This window comes from Xenopus laevis, chromosome 5S (assembly GCF_017654675.1).
Source record: "Xenopus laevis strain J_2021 chromosome 5S, Xenopus_laevis_v10.1, whole genome shotgun sequence".
Lineage (NCBI taxonomy): Eukaryota > Metazoa > Chordata > Amphibia > Anura > Pipidae > Xenopus > Xenopus laevis.
In genome coordinates, this window is record NC_054380.1 from 120,998,477 (window position 1) to 121,019,053 (window position 20,577).

A 20,577-nucleotide genomic window follows, 5' to 3' on the forward strand; every position below is an offset into this window, starting at 1 on the left:
AAATAAAAGGTGTAACATTTTGGTCTCAATCAGCAGAAATCACTCTCATTAAGTGTTTAAAGGAGAACTAACCCCCCCACCAAAAGCAACCCCCTCTCCCTCCCCGCAATGTGCTTTAGTGTTAAAAAAAAAACCTTTTAAAAATTCTGACCCTTAAAAGACCAGTAACGTAAAAAAATGTTTTAAAAAAAATAGTTTCTACATAACGACAGGGCAACGATCCATCGTGCGGCGCTCAGTTTCCCCTCCCTGCCTTGTATAGGAGATAGCCAGGGAGGAGAAATCGAGCGCCACACGATGGATCGTTGCCCTGTGGCCATTTCTGAAGAGGAGTGCAAGTGGAGAATGGGTAAGTTATTTCTTAATAAAGTTTGCGAATTTAAATTTCATTGCATCTTGGTTTTTTTTTTTCAATAAGTACAAATTCATTTTTTTAAAATGATTTTTTAGGTTACTGGTCCTTTCAATTCAGAGAAGCTCAGTGGAGCTCCTGGTCGCCATCTTGCGGATCTTCGCGTCGTCTTTGGATCTCTTCGCTGTCACAAAGCCTGCCGACGCATGCACAGTTGGGCCAAGTCAGGAATCGGGATGAAATTTTTAAAAGGTTTTTTTTTTAACACTAAAGCACATGGGTGGGAGAGGCGCAATGCCTGCAAGATTAGGGGGGCTTTTGGTGGGGGGGTTTAGTTCTCCTTTAAATAACAGCTAGTAACAATGCCCAACTCAGTGATTCAATGTAGTCTTTAAATTTGTATCTATATCTATCTAAATATTTTAGGATTTTGTTAATATTAAAATATGCAAATTACAGGTGGAGGATTCAGCTGAAGCTATAAATCCTAGATTCTGTGCAACCCTAGTATTTTAAAATGCATTTTTCTGTTTTCTGTCATATTGTATCTTAATTTTTTATTTTAATACAACAGACATTAAAAAAAAAAAAGGATAGAGGAATCGGATGTGACAATCAAAACCTGAAGAGGTCAATAAAGTGCTGGGGAGACACTGGATTCTGACAGCTGGCGGGATTGTTGGCGGTGCAGGGATGTCCTGTGTCCTGGTATAATAAGAAAAGGAAATTGTACGTTCAGGCTCACATATTCGTTTTAATAACATTTATGTCTGCACAGATACTGCATATGACATTCTGATGCATGGGAGAGAACCATGAATTCCAGCCCAAAACCTTTAGCTCTGGCAGGTTCACACTAGGGATGCACCAAATCCACTATTTGTGATTTGGCCGAATCCCCAAATCCTTCGTGAAAGATTTGGCCGAATACCGAACCTTAAATTGCATATGCAAATTAGAGGCAGGAAGGAGAAAAAGTGGTAACATTTTTTTTACTTATTTATTTTGTGACGAAAAGGCAAGTGATTTCCCTTCCCGCCCTTAATTTGCATATGCAAATTAGGATTGGATTCGGTTCAGCCAGGCACGAGGATTCCGGCAGATTCAAATCTTGCTGGAAAAGGCCGAATCCTGGATTCGGTTAGTGCCGGATATCTAAAATGTGTGCCCCTAGGCCGCACACCTCTCCGCCTGGTCCGGATTTCGCTCACCCCCCCACCTGCTCATCTGGTGGCGGGCGGATTCAAAGTACAGGTGGTGACAGGTTCAGTTGCGGCCAGCATGCCGCCCCCAGCATTTTGCCACCCTAGGCCCGGGCCTATGTGGCCTGCCCAAAAATCCGGGCATCCCTAGTTCATACCAGAGTAGGAAAAACACATATAATGTAAAATTGCTGTGAGAGGTCTTCTAAGAACTTGCAATTGTGGGATTAACTCACATTAGCCTTATTTTCCTAGTATATTTCCCACTTGATTTAGTTTATATAAAATAGGGATGCACCGAATCCAGGATTCGGTTCGGAATTCAGCCAGGATTCTGCCTTTTTCAGCAGGATTCAGATTCGGTCGAATCCTTGTGCCTGGCTGAACCGAATCCAAACAGGCCCGGATTTGTGGAAAGGCCACCAAGGCTTGGGCCTAGGGCAGCAGGATTTTAGGGGGCAGCATTCTGCCCAAACTCATCCATTCTGGTTTAGAAACACTGGGCATGTGCAGGAAAAAAAATCCTGTGCCAATCCCCAGTGCTCTGGACCCAATGAAGAAGATTTGTGGACATGCACAAATAAAGGGGAGGGGACCGGGGTGATGAACGGCAGCAGGCCTAGGGGCACCTGCTATCTAAATCTGGCCTTGAATCCAAATCCTAATTTGCATTTGTAAATTATGGGCGGGCAAGGAAATCACCTTGACTTTTGAAGTGTTGACAATATGTTTTATTTCTTCATACTGGTACACTCTCAACTCAATGTATTAAACAAAATGTATACATTTGAAATAAAAAAAAAGAGGAAAAAGTGAAAACAAAGTCTGAATATAAACATGCTTAAATAAATACCTTAAATAAAAGAGCAAGATGGTAATCCTTTGAAAGGAAAGAAGGAAACAGAGCAGAAAGATAGAATAGAAAATGAGAAACATGGGATTATGTTGTGTATTTCAACTGCAGCTGTTAAAGTGACGGCACCCAGATTACACCAAGGACAAACACTGGGACCAACAAATTGTACTTTAGACCAATAAAAGAGATGTTAACTCATACACAATGTTTTTTTATGTTGTAGAATGGCTAATTATTTAATTTTATAGTTTTTGAATTATTTGACTTTTTCTGACTCTTTCCAGCTTTCAAATTGGAGTCACTGGCGCCATCTTTTGTCTGGCTACAAAAGTATTGTTAATTTTTATTACTCCTCTTTCTATTCATATTTCAGTCTCCTATTCAAACCAATGCATGGTTGCTAGGGGAATTTGGACCCTATCAACCAAAATTGTAAATTCCAGACTTGGAGGCAAGTTTTGGTTGTATAAAAACCAGATGCACTGCCAAACAGAACCTCAATGTAGGTTGACAATCCACATAGGAGCTATTAATCGGCCAATCACAACCCTTATTTGGCAGCCCAAGAACATTTTTCATGCTTGTGTTGCTCCCCAACTCCTTTTACTTCTGAATGTTGCTCACGGATTCAAAAGGTTGGGGGTCCCTGTCTACATCATACTAAAAAGTTGATTTAAAGGAGAACAACCCCTTTAACTTGTATTGTTGAGTAATAAAAGAAATAAACATGTTATTTGAACTCCTAGGTCCATTAATGTAATCTCATATATTACATTAATTACATAGAGCGCGCTTACTTGCATAACTGTGTTTTAGCACATTTGCTCACTAAGCACCGTTACCTTTGTACATAGGCGATATATAAAGTCATATAAACCTATATATAAAGTCATATGTCCCCAGTGCAATTGTTGTCTGTAGCTTTTTAGTCATTTAAGATGACCATACATGGCCAGATAAGGACAGTATTTTGATCATCTAGGCATGTATGGCCAGCTGGAGGGATGCTCAGAAAGATACTCCTGGTGTATAGTTCCTGATGGAATAATTCCATTGGTCAGCTAAAATTGAACTGAAGAGAAGGCGCAACTGTGCCGATCCAATTGCTTCAGAACAAACATCAGCACAACAGAAAGGTGGCTATATATATATGTAAGGCTCTTGATATGGTATCCATCTTGCCTGTGTGCTGGATTCTGTGCTTGGTTGGCCTAACCATTCAGGTGAACATCTTCCAAGTCTTATTGGTGAATAGGAGACCCACTAAATGTATTTAATAGGTTCGTGTTCAGAATTTTGGGGTTCAAGCTCACCTTTGAGAACCAACATTTGTTCATGTCCTTAAAGGAGAATTCAACACTAAACACTACCCTATATTGACGCTCCTCCCCCCAGCCTAAGTGTTACTCCGGGCAAATGCCCCTAAAGTTTTACTTACCCCTCTGTGCAGATTCAGGCATTGGAGTTCACGGGCGACATCTTCTTCTCTTCGTAAATCTCCGGAATGAGACCGGCATGTTGGTGCATGTGCAGTTGGGAGCAATTTTCTGTTTCGCGATAACTGCGCATGCGACGAAACTCAAGAAAATTGCAGAAGTGCCGGTCTCATTACAAAGACTACTGAAGCGGCTGAAGATGGCGCCCGTGAACTACGATGCCTGAATCTGCACTGAGGGGAAAGTAAAACGTTAGGGGCATTTGCCCTGGGTAATACTTAGGCTGGGGGGAGGAGGGATGGGTATCTATTTAGGGTAGGGGGTAGGGTTTTTTTAAGTTTAGGGTTGAATTCCTTTAAGGGTGGGCTGCCACAGTTATTTGAAGCCCATGTAATACCATTTAGACTTGAAGCTTTATGGGTACCTTTTCCCGCTTGTGTCTATTAACATGGCACTTCATCTTTTGAACTGTTTACATTTATTTTATTTTGCCGTCTGTTGTGTTGTAAGATGTATTACACTGTGTATACAAGTAGTGAAAGATATCTATACTGCATATCTTAATATACCAGGGAAAATCAGTTATTCAATAATAAGGTACAGGATCAAACAGCCCAATGCTCCTGTGTGGAACACTGTGCAAGTTGAGACACCAGGAAAAGTCTTGGGCAGTAAAAAACTAAAGCTCCTACTGACATTGTGACTAGGGTTGCCACCTGGCCGATATTTTACCAGCCTGGCCGGTAAAAATGATGGTTGATCCCAATGTTATTAATAGGGAAGTAAGATAAATATATAGGAAGGCCAGTATTTTTTCTAGAAAAAGTGTCAACCCTAATTGTGACTGCAGATGTGAGAGTTACAATAAAGTGTGCAAATATCTCCAAACCCACCATTCCAGCTGAATAATAAATTAGGTGTATGCAACATACTGTTAGCTCTTCAGTGTCTGCAGAAATGATTATTTCAGTAGAAACCTGCACACTGGCGTATGTATGCAAATGAGTGGCTACCCCAAATCTGAGAGTGTGATATGAACCTCCCAAATGATTTGGAATAAAGACTAGAAGCCTATTTCATGCTCCCTGGATTCAGTACAGGATTCAACTCGTGCCCACTAAATTATACTGATTATACAATTAATCTGGCAAGTGTGTGTATAAGATGCAAAAAAAAAAAATGCAAAAATAAAAGTATGTGTTTTTTGTTTTTACTGGCTGATCACTCCTACTAACATTTCCCTGCAACCCACAAATACCTGGGACTTATTGATTAAACAGCGTGCCAATGTACATTATTACATTATTATACACAAAATTAGAACATGCCAATTCCCAGTGCCCAATGCATTCTGTCCGTTACGGAACCCTTAAAAGCAATTATGTTTCTGTACCTTCCAAAACAGGATGCTGCAATGCTGGCAGAACTGTAAAGTGTCGCCATATTGTTCCCTTGTTGGATAATATTTCTGAAGAGCAAAGAACTTCAGTTTCCAGTCGATGTGGCCTGTTTTAGAGACACTCAAATGTCTACAGAACTATTGGAGAGACAAGCAATCAGTTCAGATGATCAGACAACAGTGAAAGAAATGTTGCTTAATGTGATGTAATGTAAAATAAATAGTGTAGGCACCTACCACCCAATCAAAAAGCAAAGGTGGTGTGTAGGGTCAAGATAATTATGATATTAACATTTAGAAAAGGCACGTAACTGCAAAATGATCAGCAGCAAACTATCTGTGAGAAACATTCATACGTTTCTGAGAAGCTCTGGAGATTCTGCATTGGCAGAAGCAGTAATGTTGCGCATTTAGGGCAAGGCCAGGCATTCTTACGCTGCGGTTTTAAAAAAGCTCAGTCGGGCGTAAAACGCCACTGAAACCACACGCGCCCGTCAAATAGAAAAGCTATTTAGAAATAGAAAAACTATTTACATGCAAAATGGAGCAGGAATGATCGTCAATACGCAACATAATTTCGTCACCAGCCGTAAAAACTTTTATGTGTCATTTATCTTGCAAGAATTTGGACACCATATTTATAATACGCTGGATATTTACGTAAAGTGTGGTTTCAAACTTGCAGATCCCATAGAGTCTATTGATTTGGTAGTTTATTGATGTATTGGCGTTTCTGCTAAAAAATGCCAACACTGGCGTCCCATGGTGGATTTCAGCTTGCAAGCGCCTTGTGAGAATTGCCAGAAGTGCATTTCCTTTAGTTTCAGTGGTAGTGCAGTTTATACGTATTTACACGCATAAACTGTTTTGTAAAACACAACGTTTTTACTGCTGTACTGCAAGTTGGAGTGATATCACCCCCTCCCTCCCTCCAGCAGCCTAACAACAGAACAATGGGAAGGTAACCAGATAACAGCTCCATAACACAAGGAAACTGCTGCCTGGTAGATCTAAGAACAGCCCTCAATAGTAAAATCCAGGTCCCACTGCGACACCTTCAGTTACACTGAGTAGGAGAAACAACAGCCTGCCAGAAAGCAGTTCCATCCTAAACTGCTGGCACTTTCTGAAACCACATGACCAGGCAAACTGACCTGAGATGCACCTACACACCAATATTACAACTAAAAAAAATACACTTGCTGGTTCAGGAATGAAATTTTATATTGTAAAATTATTTGCAGTGTAATTTAGAAATAAAAACTACATCATAAATATTATGACAGAATCACTTTAAAAGAATTAACATTAAACAATAACTGGGCAAAGTATCGGCATGTTTATACTTACCATTTTCTCTGCAAAATGGTACTTGCATAGTTTTTGCCAAAGGAATTGATCTTCACTCAGCACATGCAGAGTAGGAGTGACTTGGCTAAGATTAATAATGTCCCAGACATCAGTAAATCTGTTCATTATATTGTCCTGCATTTGTGAAGGGAGATCACAAATGGTGGGGCCCCCATCAAGATGCTAAAAGAAATTGGTTTTGTACAAAATCTTAAATAGTAGTTTGCACAAAGCCACCCAGCTCCAAAACAGTAAGCACGCTTTGCACAGGCAACGTCAAATCTCTCTTGACCGCTTAAAGGAGAACTAATCCCTAAAAATGAATATGGCTAAATGGCATATTTTATATACTGAACTTATTGCACCAGCCTAAAGTTTGAGCTTGTCAATAGCAGCAATGATCCAGAACTTTAAACTTGTCACAGGGGGTCACCATCTTGGAAAGTGTCTGTGACACTCACATGCTCAGTGGGCTCTGAGCAGCTGTTGAGAAGCTAAGCTTAGGGGTGGTTGCAAATTATCAAGCAGAAAATGAGATTAGTCTGTAATAAAAGATGATGCTATGGGGTGGAATATTAAATGCTGATGCTAATTGCACTGGTTTCTGTGCTGCCATGTAGTAATTATCTGTATTAATTACTAATCAGCCTTATATTGTGACATTTCTATTCTATGTGTACTGTATATTGTGAGTGGGTCCCTAAGCTCAGTAAGTGACAGCAGCACAGAGCATGTGCAGTGAATCAGCAGAAAAGAAGATGGGGAGCTACTGGGGCATCTTTGGAGACACAGATCTTTACTGCTAAAGGGCTGTGGTTGCCTTTGGCTGGTACAGAAGCTTAAAACATAATCTATTCTACAACATTTCTAGCTACTTCTTTAGTTTAACTTTCCTTGTCCTTTAAGTAAACTTTTAGGGGCAAATTCACTAAGGGTCGAATATCGAGGGTTAATTAACCCTCGATATTTGACTGGGAATTAAAATCCTTCGACTTCGAATATCGAAGTCGAAGGATTTTAGCGCAAATAATTAGATCGAATAATCCTTCGATCGAACGATTAAATCCTTCGAATCGAACGATTCGAAGGATTTTAATCCAACGATCGAAGGATTATCCTTCGACCAAAAAAATTTAGGAAAGCCTATGGGGACCTTCCCCATAGGCTAACATTGGGTTTTCGGTAGGTTTTAGATGGCGAACTAGAGGTTCGAAGTTTTTTCTTAAAGAGACAGTACTTTGACTATCGAATAGTTGAACAATTTTTAGTTCGAATCCTTCGATTCGAAGTCGTAGTTGAAGGTCGAAGTAGCCCATTCGATGGTCGAAGTAGCCCAAAAAACACTTCGAAATTCAAAGTTTTTTTACTTCGAATCCTTCACTCGAGCTTGGTGAATTGGCCCCTTAGTATGTGATAGAACAGCTATTTCTAAGCAACTTTCCAATTGGCCTTCATTTTTTTCTTCATTGTTTCTGAATTATTTTCCTTCTACTTGATTTTTTTCAGCTTTCAAATGGGGGTCTCTGACCCCCATCTAAAAACAAATGCTCTGTAAGGCTACAAATGCATTGTTATTGCTACTTTTCATTACTCGTCTTTCTATTTAGGCCTCTCCCATTCATATTCCAGTCTCTTATACAAATCAATACATGGTTGCTAGGGTAACTTGGACCCTAGCAATCAGATTGCTGAAACTGCAAACTGGAGAGTTGCTAAATAAAAAGCTAAATAACTCAAAAACCACAAATAATAAAATCCAATTGCAAATTGTCTCAGAATATCACTCTCTACAATTACATCATACTAAAAGTTAACTTAAAGGTGAACAACTCGGGTTTCATTCTTCTTGAAAAATATATATCTGCACACCTAAGTATTATTTTAACATCTTAATTCTAATGCTACCACTTATTTAGATGTATCAGCACCTTTGTAATGCGAAGGGAAACGTAACAGCCTGTGCATATAAGTTATAAAAGGAAGTCCCTTCTTTCATGCTTCCTCCATCAAGGCTCCTGATGGCAAGTCCAGCTTTCCTCGCAGTAACATCATTCAATGAGCAGATTCGGTGAGTTCAGTGGAAGGAAAGGCATTTGTGGAATACAAGGTTAGAGAAAACATTAAGTACCTGCTTTATCTGAAGGTTCATCAGTTGCTGCTGCCAAGAATAAATAGACTCCAAGCGAGAGATCCAGATATTAATATTTCCCACCAATACACATCTCCCAACTTCCCGTATCAGGATGCAGAGGGCAGCGCTCAAATCTTGCAGAAGCTCTCGTATCAAACGTGGGTTGTACTGATCTTCAATTGCTTCAGGGGGACAATAAATTATCAGTTATGGTCCTGTTTCAAAGGTATTAGAAATACATTAGAGTTCCTCAGCCCACGCCTACTGATCATTCATTCCACCTAAAAACTGATTTAAAGTTCCAACCATTTTTGTGTTTGGATACAGCATGGACACACTTTGATAGATTTTTCAAGAGTATACACGCAATACATGGGGTACCATGGGGTTAAGGTTGCATTGTCTGGTTATTTTAACATGTGTTTTTAACCACCTTTATAAATGAATCTCCGTATGTTCCTCTTCTGCTTCAATAAACCGACTGACAGAAAACAGGGCAAAAGCCCTTTGTTTTAAACTCACAAAAGCAAATAGACTGACTGTAGGTGTTCAGTTACATTCCATCATGACCTTGGATAGCTCCTCTAATACCCATTTAAGCCTTTGGTTACCTTTTCTGTTGTTTCCCTGCCCAGAATGTAGAACTGTGTAATATTTCTCTTCTCTATAAAGCTCTCATCCACGATAAGATATTAAATTGCCCTGTCACCAGACCACTAAATAGCAGATCAAACAACTCACTCAGGAAGGTGCAGCTTTCCTAAGGCTGGATACTGTTACCAAGATGGCTCACATTGTGCTTAAAGAGGAACTATCGCGAAAATGAAAATTTAATATAAGCTTCAGCATAACGAAATAAGAAGTTTTCTAAATACAATCAATTAAAAATTCGGTACCGTTTCTGAAATAATCAATATTATCTTCACTACTCCTCTCTCAGCATCTGTTTCTCTTCATTCTCTCTTCATGCAGGAGTTGGGTGTCAGATGAATGATCCAATATTTCTTATAGGAGGGCTCCTTTTGCCTAGAAGATGTATTAGAGCTCACTCTATTAAAATCACCAGAAATCCTGTCTCTCTACATGCAGTTTGTGCAAAAGATTTTGTTTGTACTGGAATCAGTTACTTTATTTGAGTGAGCTCCAATTCATCTGCTAGGGAAGGAAGCCCCACCTATAAGAGATATTGGATCTAAGTGTCAATGAATATCTGCATGAAGACAGAATGAAGAGAAACAGATGTTGAGAGAGGAAAAGTGAACATAAACTTGATTATTTCAGAAACAATACAGAATATTTACAGTAATTGATTGTATTTACAAAGTTTCTTATTGCTTATATTCAATTTTCATTTTGGTGAAGTATGTGCCCTTAAAATGTGGGTTAAGTTTAACATTTAAGTGTGAAGCGGACACTAGATGAGAAAAATCGACCTCCAAGTTCAATGCCATGTTTCGCCTCCAAGCTAAAAATGGATCTCCATTCTGGAGCTGAAGGATGTGCTCTCTGTCAGGAGATGGGGTCTCCCCAGTTGCACAAGCTAAAATTGTCTTTGGCATTGACTGAGAGGTGCACCCTCTATCTGTTCATAACCTGTGCACCAGAAGAAGCCCACCCTCCGACATGTTACAGCACAGAGAGCACATACTATAGGAACACGTGCCATTTCAAACACAACCTAGATATATATTTACATCTGGAATCAACTGCTTTATGAAATGTGTAAGTCACAAATCAATTGACATTTTAGAACTGTCAGTATCACATATATAACAAGACTGTTGGTTCTACAGACCTAAATGGATTTCATGGCAATGACATACCATAGAGGTGACAAATCTAACCACACAAACGTATACAACATCTACTTCAACATTTAGCCCGAGGAGAAAGAAAGGAAACTATTCCTTGAAGATTAACATCTTCAGTCGACTGCCAACTGTAACACTATCCATCCAATATTTAAATGAAAGAAGGATCCCATTACCTTTCTGAACAATCTTTTCTAGAATGTTGAAATAATTCTTCTGTGCTGAGCCACTAAGTGATGTAAGCTGGGAGTTTGCAATTAACTGCAGCAACTGAAACAAAAATTCGATCCAATCAAATATCTGCGGACAGGTATTCAAGATCAAATAATACGTAAATCATAATGGAAAAACATGAATACTACTTCAAGAGTTTTTTATATTAGGGGGCAGATTTACATATGGTCGAATATTGAGGGTTAATTAACCCTCGATATTCGACTGCCGAATGTGAATCCTTCGACTTAGAATATCGAAGTCGAAGGATTTACCGCAATTAGTTCGATCGAACGACAAATCGAACGATTCGAAGGATTTTAATCAATCGATGGAACAATTTTTCTACGACCAAAAAAACATTAGAAAGCCTATGGGGACCGGTAGGTTTTAGGTGGCGAAGCAGGGGGTCGAAGTTTTTTTTAAAGAGACAGTACTTCGACTATCGAATGGTCGAATATTCGAACGATTTTTAGTTTGAATCGTTCGATTCGAAGTCGTAGTCGAAGGTCGAAGTAGTCAATTCTTGCCTCACTTAGGGAACTTTGGGCGACTATTGAAAACGCATCGCCGCATGTGGATTAGCGCAGGCGACTTTTCATTCTAGCCTATGGGGAAAACGCTGAGGCAGTTCGGAGAGATAGTCGCTCAAAAGACAAGGCGATTAGTCGACAGGCGACAAAATCTCCCCGAATTTCCTCGTGTGGCCTTACCCTTAGATGGGGCCACATGGGACATAACTGTTCAGTGAGTTTGCAATTGATCTTCAGCATGCAGCTCAGAATCAAAAGCAAACAGTTATGACCCATGTGGCCTACCCTCACGTCTCTGATTGGTTACTGTCTGGTAACCAATCAGTGGAAAGAGAGCTGCAAAGCAGGAAGTAGTGTGCTGGCTATTATGTTAGACATTCAGGTCACTCCAGCCTTTATACATTACATTTTTGGCTAACTAACTATACTAGAAACATTTTTTATTTTTTGCTAGTTTTTATTTTAGTACTAAAGAATTCCTTTAATTTAACCATTAACCTTCTGTGTGGCACTGTATATAAAGCTTGAGCAAAGACCAAGTTGATCACATTCACTGCCATCATAGAGTTGAGGTTTTTGCTCACCTCTTCATAAAAGGAAGTTAAATTAGTCTGTGCTCTTCTGCATATTTTTATTATTAAGCTGTAATCTCCACCCAGACAGGTCAATGGTTTATGATGACCCACCATGCAATTGATATAGTCATTGGACTCAGTGTTGGTCAGAATGAATGAAATAATAGAATTATGGCCATACCTTTTACAGTCCCTCATGTGGCATCTCTCTACCCAGCCTATGGGCTAATATGTTGTATAATGCTTGGGCTCTGCTCATATAAATTTGCAGACGACTAATTGAAGAAGCCCCCTGCATAAAAAAGTGACTCCTAAATGGTCAGTTTTACATCAATCTTTGATACACATAGGCACCAAAGAAAAAGAGAAACTTTGATTACCCACATTGATATTTTCTCTGATCTAAAATAAATAATCTGATCCTTGATTACATGCACTGATGTTTTCTCGGAATACTTCGATACATAAAAAGGATCATAAAGCCGCTTACCTTAACCACATAATTGAATCTTCTGATGTCCCAAATTGCACTTGAAAAATTTAATCGATTAAATGCTTCACCCAGTGTGCAATAACCATGTCTCTGGCAAACAGAAAGAAAACAAATGAAATACAATTATAGCACAGCGTGTAACATTGTTACTACACTGCACACCTGCCATATTTTATTACCCCTCTCTCAGGGTTTTGAACTTAATTGGTTATCTATTGCTCCTAAACAACAAACATTATAAAATTAAGGATCTGGGGCATGCTGATATTTATGGGATCCTTTATCCGGAAACCCATAATCCAGAAAGCTCCAAATTACAGAAAGGCCATTCCCATTAACTCAATTTTAATTAAATAATTCACATTTTAAAAAAAAATCCTTTTTTATCTGTTATAATAAAACAGTTCCTTGTACCTAATCCCAACTAAGATATAATTAATCCTTATTGGAGGCAAAACAATCCTATTTGATTTAATTAACGTGAAAATGATTTTTTTAGTAAAATTAAGGTATGAAGACCCCTTTTCCGAATAAACCAGAGTCTGAGCATTCTGGATTACAGGTGCCATACTGATACCCCAACTGCAGAGAGCCATAATTCTTGCTAATCCCTGACACTCCTGCACAATATATTTCAGTATCAGCCCTAAAATATCCTCCCTAAATTCCTATTATACCTTATTTATATGGATCCAAAAAACTGTAGAGCTCGGTCACACACACACACAACACAACAAATAATATTTATAAATTCTTTCTACTATACAATAATTTATGAGCTAATGTGCCCCCCTGCTGGAAAGAAAAAAAAGGTACAGGCATGGGACCTGTTATCCAGAATGCTTGGGGCCTGGAGTTTTCTGGATAACTGATCTTTAATTTGGATCTTCATACCTCAAGTCTACAACAAAATCATGTAAACATTAAATAAATAAATAAATTCAATAGGCTGGTTTCGCTTCCAAATAGGGATGCAACGAATCCAGGATTCGGTTCGGGATTCGGCCGAATCCGTCTGCCTGGACGAACCGAGGGAAAGGAAGGGAGGGAAATTGCGTGACTTTTTGTCACAAAACAAGGAAGTAAAAAATGTTTTCCCCTTTCCACCCCTAATTTGCATATGCAAATTAGGATTCTGTTGGGTATTTGGCCAAATCTTTCACAAAAGATTCGGGGGTTCGGTCGAATCCAAAATAGTGAATTCAGCGCATCCCTACTTCCAATAAGGATTAATTATATCTTAGCTTGGATCAAGTACAAGGTACTATTTAATTATTACAGAGAAAAAAGGAAATAATGTTTATATATCATTTGGATTATTTGTATAAAATGAAGTCTATGGGGGGGGCCATTCCGTAATTTGGAGCATTCTGGGTAACGGGTTTCGGATAACGGATCCCATACCTCTATAATAAAGGTCACCAAGGATTCCTAATCAGTATAAATGCACAAGACAAATAACTTTATACAAATCATGACACTCTAAAAATTAATTCTTGAAATCACAGTAGGGAGTGCAGTATTTCTCATTATATATTGGCTGTTTTTTTTTATCCAGCAGAGATCAAAACGAGCAGGTAGCTGTTTATGTGAGACGTTTTTCCATTTCAACTAACAAATGTCCTCTCAGCAGAACAAATAAGATTTCCGCACTGTTCTACTGCAGCCCCATGGGGATAATGGCAGTTGGCTAAACACTAGAGAAACAGTTTTCTGCCAATACATTCGGCCTTTAAAGGCTTTTGAATGCTTTGTGCCCTGGAAATATCACAACTGTGTTTTGAAAGATATAAAAACAACCAAGATAAGATTTATAGATTTCATATATTGTGAGACCCCCCTTTATGATTTAGGCAAAATGAATTCTTCATTTTAGTAACTAAAATGGCTGGGAAGGAAAAAGAGGATCAGGGACAGGGAAGACTGGGTAGGAGAGGGGTAAGAATGAGAACAGTTCAGGATAAAAAGGGAGGTGAGTGGGACAGAATATAAAAGTTAATCTATATTGTTTTGAACTACAAAGGGAATATCCAGACTTATAATTGTGGAACATTATTTTAAGGATAGGTACAACCTGTAGACAATTATACAATGGGTCTTGAGATGTACTTTATGGGTTGGGTCAGCTTGGACTTTGTTAAAAGTATCACCTTGGACTGTGGATATCTTTATCCATCATGGAATTACAGTATCACCGAAGGCCACTGGATGGTACTGAAGTGTCGGCTCAGAGATACATGGGTAATATAACAAATGCATTGTATCCTACACAGCATTTACTGGTCTTATCTTTTAGCACTGTTATGGGTTACTAGTACAAGAGCAAACCTTATTAGAGTCCTGCAGAGGGTCGGCTACCGCAAAAATCTGCGGTACCCTGCGGGTTGAGGTTCCGGGTGCGGGTATAGACGCGGGTCAGCGGTTCTGCGGGTTGGGCTGCGGGTCTTCTCAATAGTGGTTTTTGCTCCTTTTTTTGTGATCATGGCTTCTTCCGATGATGTCACTTCCGGTTTACAATGACAGCACTTCCTATTTGACTCCTTTTTTTGTGATCATGCCTACCTCCGATGATGTCACTTCCGGTTTACAATGACAGCACTTCCTATTTGACTCCTTTTTTTCTGATCATGCCTACCTCTGATGATGTCACTTCCGGTTTACAATGACAGCACTTCCTGATTTTTAATGGTCAGCAGGTCGCGGGTCCGGGTTGCAGATAAGGTACTTGCGGGTCTGGGTTGCAAGCGGGTAAGAATGGGGGTTGCGGGTCTGGGTTGCTCATTGTGGGTACGGGTCGCTTACGGGTTCCAAAAAATGGACCCGCGCAGGACTCTAGAACCCGTCACCCAAAAAAATTATTCAAAATCCTATTTTATCACATTAGTCAAGCAAAAATTTACTTTAATTACACTGTATAAATTATTTGAATCTTGTTTCCTTCAGTTTGGGAATTCATAATTATAGCAAGCAGGCAGGAGCCATTTTGTGGACACTGTTATTAAGACAAGCCTTGTGTCATCTCAGAATTGTTTGTGCACCAGAATGGGGGACCTGATGTCCATCCCCATGCCCTGGCTACACAATTAAATGGTGAAGAGAACTGGGGGAATGTGTGGAGAGCAGTGACATCTAGGAAGTGCTGAATGGAAAATGAAAGTAATTGTCTGCCCTGCCTCTATGCCTAAGGCATAGAGGAGGAGCAGACAATATTTGATTGACAGCTGAGATTTTTAAATGAGTTTACAACAGCTATGAATGCTTTAATAAAAAATAGAAATTGGATTTCATGTTTAATTTGAAAAGGACTTTTATTATACAGATTTTTGTGTCTCGGAGACAGGTCTACTTTAATAAATTACTCCCTAGAAATTTTCATCAGCCTCAAGAATTGGGATATGGAGTAACCTCTATAGGGAATTCATGTCCAAGATTGTGTCTTAATAATACTGTTTTTGAGCACTTTTGGTAAGATTTTTCCATTCTATGGACAGTCTTTATGGTTTGGGAAATGTTGACACACACTAGAACACAACCCAATTGAGAGCACAGAACAAGCTTATTAGTTGTGCAAGCAAGAGTTCACAGAAAATGCATTGCCCCAAGGAAGTATTATCCAATAGATTGCTAAAGGAATAGGCAATACATTCTAGTTTGCTATTTAGAGTTTAACGTATTGAGGTACATATAATTTTAAAGACACGTGTGACTATACAAGGACGTACAGATGCAGCACAGAGATAAGCACAATCACACATAGACACTGCGCTTGAGAAGCTTTGGAGCAACATTAATAGTGGAAGAGTGCAAAGCTTTCTTACTTCTCTTGTGCTTTCTTTTTGTGTGTAAATCCATTTCTCATGATAAAAGTCTGAAAGAAAAAGAGAGAACAGGATTTATAACCTGTGCATTTATACGCAGCTCAGAATAACGTGAAACGTAGAGCAACACAATGTAAGGCACAAACAGTTAGTGACCCTGACCAGTGATTTTGATTCTCAGTTTGTATAAGTCATATAGTCATGTCTAGTTTTCCCAAAAGGATTTTGTTCGTAAAAGATTAAAACAATATGGAAGCCCACATTTCATATTAAGCATTCAAGACTGGCAAAGTTGGGGTTGTTCACGCTGGAGAAGAGGTGCTTAAAGGAGAACTAAACCCTAAAAATGAATATGGCTAAAATGCCATATTTTATATAATGAACTTATTGCACCAGCCTAAAGTCTCAGCTTGTCAATAGCAGCAATGATCCAGGACTTCAAACTTGTCACAGGGGGTCACCATCTTGGAAAGTGTCTGTGACACTCACATGCTCAGTGGGCTCTGAGCAGCTGTTGAGAAGCTAAGCTTAGGGGTCGTCACTAATTATCCAGCAGAAAATGAGCTTCCTCTGTAATATAAGCTGATGCTACAGGGCTGATTATTAAATTCTGATGCTAATTGCACTGGTTTATGTACTGTCATGTAGTAATTATCTGTATTAATTACTAATCAGCCTTATATTGTGACATTTCTATTCTATGTGTACTGTATATTGTGAGTGGGTCCATAAGCTCAGTAAGTGACAGCAGCACAGAGCATGTGCAGTGAATCAGTAGAAAAGAAGATGGGGAGCTACTGGGGCATCTTTGAAGACACAGATCTTTACTGCTAAAGGACTGTGGTTGCCTTGGGCTGGTACAGAAGCACAAAACATAATATACAACATTTCTAGCTACTTCTTTAGTTAAGCTTTAGTTCTCCTTTAAGGGTTGATATGATAACTATGTATAAATATATAAGGGGATCATATAATAATCTCTCTAATGCTTTATTTACCAGTAGGTCTTTGAAGCTGATGTGAGGTCACCCATTCCGATTAGAAGGAGGTTCCGCCTAAATATTCTGAAGGGTTTCTTTTACAGTGAGAGCTGTGAAGATGTGGAATTCTCTCCCTGAATCAGTGGTACAGGCTGATACATTAGATAGCTTTCAGAAGGGGTTGGATGGTGTTTAGCAAGTGAGTGAATACAGGGTTATGGAAGATAGCTCATAGTACAAGTTGATCCAGGGACTGGTCCGAGTCAGGAAGGAATTCCAACCCCGAGGCAAATTGGAGATGCTTAAAATTGGGTTCTTCTAAATCAACTAGCAGTTAGGCAGGTTAAAATAGAGTTAAAAGGTTGAACTGGATGGACGTGTGTCTTTTTTCAACCTGACTTACTATGTTACTAAGTTTCAATGAAAGCAACGGGTGGCTCTATGCTTCATCTTGCAGAGCAATGAAAAGCAATAACATTATTGGCTTGTCAGATCTGCATGTTCTTCCTTAAACAGCATTCTCTTCTTCAGGCACAACCCAAGGAATTTCCCAAAGTGTACATTTCAGTGTTAATCACACCCATACTGTCAATGCAAAAGCAACAGAATTCTTACTCTGTGATTTGGTAGTGTTGTTAAATTGTTCTTTTCTTTGCTTTTTGGCTGACACATCTAACTTCTCCGCTGCATAGAATTCTGGGTTATCAACATTTAGCCTGTTAAATGAAAGCAATATATATTAGATCAACATATTATATGAATCAACCTAAGTTTACCATCTGAAGGTACAAGGTTTAGTGTGGAAGTAGCCCTTACCCTGGTACCACGGTTACCTGCCATTTGCCATCCTATTAATAATTGTTTTTTTAGTCTGAAGGTGCTGCACCCAGGCACCTTCTATTCAGAACTGATGTTTCTGGGCTAGTTAGATACAGGCAAGGGCCACACAGCTCACCAATGAGAGCCTTGGAGCTATACTTAGACCATATTATAACAAACACAAACAGGTTGCAGGGAGTGGTATACTTACATGCGAAGGTTGCAACTGTCGTCTTGCTCATATTCACAGTAAAAATCACACCGTTTCCATCCATCATCTGTTTTCATCCAGCTCCAGCCTGGAGAGCGCCAGTCCTGACCCAGAAATGGCATGGCTTCAATGCTGAAAGATGGAACAGATGTCACCTTAAAGGGATTCTGTCATGATTTTTATGGTGTTGTTTTTATTTCTAAATAACACTGAAAATAATTCACTCTACAATATAAAATTTCATTCCTGAACCAGCAAGTGTTTTTTTTTTTATTTGTAATATTGGTGTGTAGGCGCCATCTCAGGTCATTTTGCCTGGTCATGTGATTTCAGAAAGAGCCAGCACTTTAGGGTGAAACTGCTTTCTGGCAGGTTGTTGTTTCTCCTACTCAATGTAACTGAATGTCTCGCAGTGGGACCTGGATTTTACTATTAAGTGCTGTTCTTAGATCTACCAGGCAGCAGTTATCTTGTATTAGGGAGCTGTTATCTGGTTACCTTCCCATTGTTCTTTTGTTAGGGTAAGGGCACACCTGGAAATTTGGGGAGATTCAGGGCTAGGCCACACGGGAATATTTCAGGAAGATTAGTCGCCTGGCATGTGAATAGGCGCAGGCGACTTTAGCGCTAGCGGCTGCAAGATACCAGCAAGCCATTCAGGGAGATTAGTCGCCTCAAAGACGCGGCGATTAGTCGCCAGGCGACCAATCTCCGTGAATCTTCCCGTGTGGCCCTAGCCTTAGTCACCTGGCGACTAATCAGCTCTGCTTTGTGGTGACTAATCTCCCAGAACTGCTTCCCCCTGTCTTCCGATAGCTATAATGAAACATCCACTGCAGCATGGCACACGCGGCACTTTATATTCCAAAGTCGCCCAAAGTTTCCTCATGAGGCAACTTCGGACGAGTTTGGAAAACGAAACGCCGCGTGTGCCATGCCGCAGGCGATTTTTCATTATAGCTGGCGGAAGACAGGGGAAAGCATTAAAGAGTGACTGAATTTTATCAGTGCACAAGTCACATGACTGGGGGCAGCTGGGAAACTGACAATATGTTTAGCCCCATGTCAGATTTCAAAATTAAATATAAAAAAAAATCTGTTTGCTCTTTTGAGTTTCAGTGCAGAAGTCTGCTGGAGCAGCATTATTAACTGACGTGTTTTGAAAAAAAAAAAACATGTTTTCCCATGACAGTATCCCTTTAAATGAAGTGTTAGGCTAGGTACAAGCAATATATCAATGTAATAATCAGGCTGAAGTAGTGCCTTCCTAGGTAGTTTGCAGTGGGTATATTTGTGCACTTGAGTTCTGTCCCCTTCCAAAATTTCTGGTACAAAATGAGTAGATTCTTAGGAACCAGGACCCCTATCATTTACCAAGGCAAGGATTTGAGGCTCCTAAAAATACAAACACAAAAATACTGTACATACCGTCTCTAGAAGTGGAAGTCACTGATTAACAGCCAGTTGGAACTGCATCAACTTCCCTATTAGATTAGAGCCGCACCCAACAAGTCCACCTGACTATAGGAACCACAGAAAGATTTCGATACAACTGGTAAGTAGCAACAGCTTGACGAGACCCCCAACCCAAAGTAACTGTCCTTGTAAAAAAAAAAAAAAAAAAAACACTTTGGGGCAATTAATAATATTAATAATTAATTGCCAGGTTCAGTAACCCATACTAACCAATATGACGTTTGCTTTCAGACAGGTGACCGGTAAATGCTAACCGCTGATTGGCTGCTATAGGTGACAAGACCTGAAGCAAACTTTGCACCTTTTATTACACCTTTTATTACATAGCTCCTTGGTTTTATGTCCTTGAACTCAATGGAGTAACATACATCAGGATGATTACAAACCAAAGCAGGCTGGCTGTATTAATAAATACAAGACTGAAAGTGGGTTAGTTATCTTGCCATGCAGACTCCTTATTGACCCCAGCAAACCACACACTCTGCACTCTAAGCTTCAGGGTAGAAAGAGGCAGAATAGACAAATAATGATCCCTGAATAATAAATACTATATTAACATCCATTACCAAATGCCTAGGAATATCTTAAAGGGATACTGTCATGGGGAAAAAAAAATTCTAAATGAATCAGTTAATAGTGCTGCTCCAGCAGAATTCTGCACTGAAATCTATTTCTCAAAAGAGCAAACTGATTTTTTTATATTCAATTTTGAAGTCTGACATGGGGCTAGACATTTTGTCAATTTCCCAGCTGTCCCAAGTCATGTGACTTGTGCTCTGATAAACTTCAACCACTCTTTACTGCTGTACTGCAAGTTGGAGTGATATCACCCCCTCCCTTCCCCCCCCCCCCCAGCAGCCAAACAAAAGAACAATGGGAAGGTAACCAGATAGCAGCTCCCTAACACAAGATAACAGCTGCC

General features: G+C 39.6%; 1 protein-coding gene across 1 annotated transcript; it reads right to left on the reverse strand.

The window, feature by feature from the left end:
- Positions 1 to 301: 301 nt before the first annotated feature.
- Positions 302 to 20,236, reverse strand: LOC108717488 (F-box only protein 25). Its single transcript, XM_041565018.1, has 10 exons — positions 19,608 to 20,236; positions 18,180 to 18,311; positions 17,765 to 17,865; positions 16,170 to 16,219; positions 12,349 to 12,441; positions 10,714 to 10,807; positions 8,724 to 8,908; positions 6,596 to 6,778; positions 5,240 to 5,383; positions 302 to 1,057 (listed from the first exon to the last, which is right to left on the reverse strand). Exons 2-10 carry the CDS (start codon positions 18,299 to 18,301, stop codon positions 968 to 970), a joined length of 1,062 nt encoding a protein of 353 aa, XP_041420952.1. The 5' UTR covers positions 18,302 to 18,311; positions 19,608 to 20,236; the 3' UTR covers positions 302 to 967.
- Positions 20,237 to 20,577: the final 341 nt, after the last annotated feature.

Bases quoted from the DNA above. Each gene is read 5' to 3' on its own strand.
- LOC108717488 (XM_041565018.1), bottom strand. From the start codon at position 18,301: ATGCCATTTCTGGGTCAGGACTGGCGCTCTCCAGGCTGGAGCTGGATG. The intron at 10,808-12,348 runs GTAAGCGGCTTT...TTTTTGTTTCAG, and splicing joins GATTCAATTATGTGGTTAAG to TTGCTGCAGTTAATTGCAAA. The intron at 1,058-5,239 runs GTACAGAAACAT...TTATTATACCAG, and splicing joins GCAGCATCCTGTTTTGGAAG to GACACAGGACATCCCTGCAC.